This window comes from Austrofundulus limnaeus, unplaced genomic scaffold (genome assembly GCF_001266775.1).
Source record: "Austrofundulus limnaeus strain Quisiro unplaced genomic scaffold, Austrofundulus_limnaeus-1.0 Scaffold258, whole genome shotgun sequence".
Classification (NCBI taxonomy): domain Eukaryota; kingdom Metazoa; phylum Chordata; class Actinopteri; order Cyprinodontiformes; family Rivulidae; genus Austrofundulus; species Austrofundulus limnaeus.
The window spans coordinates 269,431-272,478 of record NW_013952660.1 but is presented as its reverse complement, the minus strand read 5'-3'; the positions used below and the strand labels follow the sequence as shown (position 1 = coordinate 272,478).

The window sequence follows — 3,048 nt, the reverse complement described above, 5'->3', positions numbered from 1 at the left end:
TATATATATGTGTGTGTGTGTGTGTATAGTAGAAAACCATCTTAATCTCTTCTAAAGACTTTATTCTTGTCTGTCTTCAATCGACCCCAGCAGCACACACAGTCAGCAGGCCTCAGAGTAAAAAACTTTGGTGCCTTATCAGAAAACCAAACCAAAACAGTCCAGTCTGTCCCAGGCTGAATTTAAGGAGATACTGTACACAAAAAACTCTTTTACGTCAGACAACTAACCAACTTTTGTTTATCCAGACAGAAAGAACACATGATAAGACACACCAACTCTCATTCTCTGTTTTGAATCGTATGGCTGCAATGATCAGAATGTATAAAAATACGATACTGGATCTAACATTCAGTTGATCAGTTACAAAGTTTCCTTCAATTGCATGAGATAGATACCAGCTGCTGTGACACTTAACAGCAGCAAATAGGTGAAGATAATAGATGGACGACTCAGTGAGAACAAAAAATATTAATAATTACAAAACTACAGCCAACAAATAATTAAAGGAAACAGTTCAGTCTGAGAAAGGACCTAATGCTTGCATCGCTCTTCAGCTGATCATTTACTGTATGCCAAGCTTTCAGCTAATACATGTTATTTCTTACTAAAATACAGTTTTTTGTCTGTCAAACTGTGCTTTGTTTGTTCTTCAAGTATTTAACTGAACATACTGCCTTTGTATCAGCCTGATAGTAACAAAGTACACCAGCTTTAGTTTTTTTTGGATTGCTCTTTTCCAGCCATGACTCAATGTGTGACTGACTAACAAACTCTGGATCACCAGTGAGCTAAAGGAACTGTTAAACAAGAAAAAGAGAGCCTTTAGGGAGCGAGACAGGGAGTTATTGAGGAATACACAGAAGCAGCTCAAAGTCAAGATCAGACACAACAAGGAGGTTTATAGAAAGAAGCTGGAAAGGAAACTACAAAGGAACAATATCAGAGATGTGTGGTCAGGGATGAAGAAGGTCACAGGCAAAGCAAAAGGAGAATGGGATGGATGGAAGTCTGGACAGTCACCACTGTGCTGCTCAGGATGGGAGACTGCGATGAGGTGAAGATTCAGCAGAATCTGCTGGCTTCTTCAGATTTAGTTTTTTATACAGTTCCCTGAGATGACATTTGTTGTGACTTAGTGCTGTATAAATAAACTGAATTGAATTAAGCTGAACATTTAACCTAACTGAGGTCTATAGAGTCTCTTGGGTTTTTTGGAATTTCTTGGGAAACTTATGAAATTTGATCTTGGCTTCCATTTGCTGTAATTTTCCCTCCTGGGAAGATTTGATCCTCATTTTATCATCAGCACCTGAGTCCTACTTTCCCTTTTACAGTTAGTTCTGTAGACTGAATTTCTCACACAAGCTTTTCCTTCTGGTTTCACTTTAGTTGACTAAATATTGACATGATGAAATCTGTGTTTTTTTTTTGTTCACTTAAGATTAAATTTGAATAGCTCTGGTAAAACCAGACCCTAAATTTAGTAAACTAAAGTGTGCTAAACCTTGATTTATCTTTTTGTGCCTCCAGGTTATCCAGAACACATGGCTCTGAGTGACTTCAGGTGTCATTTCCAGGCTTTATCTCCTCCCATTATGAAACGTTACGCTTCAATGTTTGTCAGCCACAACGAGAGGAAGGTGGGAAGTCAAATCACAGGAGCTCACTCTTACAAACAGATCCAAAGCTACGAAAAAAATTCAATGTTTTCCTTTGTGTCTCAGGCAGTGGAGGAGCTGCTGGTTGAGTTGGATGTCGATAAAAAGAGTATTGTTGTGGGAAACAGCAGGGTGAGTTTACGTTTGACCATCAGATGGACACTTCATAGCTAACAGCTCAAGAAGCTTTTTCCTGCTGTGTTTTAGGTGTTCATGAAGCGAGGTGTGCTGCACTACCTGGAGCAGCAGCGGGATCAGCAGGTCACCAGCTGGCTGGTTCATCTACAGGCGGCAGGCATGGGACACCTGGCCCGTCAGAAATATCGCAAGCTCAAGGTCAATCTTTCTTCTGCTTTTCTGCTTTTTTGGCTGAGCTCTGGGGCCCCATGTATGAATGCTGCATGTGCACCCAAAGGCTGCACCATGTACCTGAAACAGACATGGCTCAGATGGCAGCATATATTGCTCTAAAACCTGTCTTTAAGCATAATTGGTGCCTTCACAGATGGGAGCAACAGGTTGTGACTTTTTTTGCAAAAAAAAAATAGACAAACATCAATCCTGAGGACATTTCGACCTGCCACACCTTGCCCACTAAATCAGAAAAAAAAAAAACAAGCCAGCCCAATCGTGCAACTCTTTAGCTACCTAACATTAGCTTGTGCTTAGCTGAGGTAAAAAATATTGATGTGCATTTGGAAGTGCACTTTTCTTGACACACAAATACTTATCACATCCAAATACAAAATCAGTCATCATGTATGTTGTCCTTTCCTTGGGTACACTGTTGCAGAGGTCCTGGCCATGCTGCAGGACTCTGAAACTGTGGACATCACAGTTGTGCCTGAGTCAGAAATGCATGCACATGACACAGACTGTGACAGTGACCAATATGATGACGAGGTCACTGGTGACCAATGACCATAACCGCCTCTCATTGAGATTACTGAAAGGTGAAGGCTCAGGCAGATCGTTGGGCCCATGCTCTACAAAACTAAGACCCAAGACAGTAAATTCAAAAAGATAAAAAGATTGAGGCCAAAGCACCAGCACAAGCATCAGATCCCTCATTATGTCCCCAAAGAGCATGATCCTGGCTTCACATCAGATGATTCAGTCGATATCTTCCTCACATTGTGTCCCAAGTACCTCAGAGATGCCACACTGGAAATGTTCACTCTCCATGATGAACAAAAAGGGAAAACACTCAATCTGACTGAGGATGAACTTCTGACATTCTGTATTCTGTTGATCAGATAAAAAAAAAAACAGTTCAAATTGTTTGTTGTTTGGAATTTTATACAGGAGGAACCTGAGGCTAATTCTGACTACATTATTATTTTGTTATTACTATATTATTATGACCCCCGCACGCGAAGTGTAAGTG

General features: G+C 40.6%; 1 protein-coding gene across 2 annotated transcripts in view; it reads left to right on the top strand.

Moving 5' to 3' along the window:
• Positions 1 to 3,048, top strand: part of myo18b (myosin XVIIIB) — a gene marked incomplete in the record, with an annotated part of 101,803 nt that overhangs the window by 56,732 nt on the left and 42,023 nt on the right. For both annotated transcript variants that reach the window (XM_014020572.1, XM_014020571.1), the window contains 3 exon segments: positions 1,534 to 1,643; positions 1,728 to 1,793; positions 1,869 to 1,997. In XM_014020572.1, the coding sequence (XP_013876026.1) occupies positions 1,534 to 1,643; positions 1,728 to 1,793; positions 1,869 to 1,997 (305 nt within the window).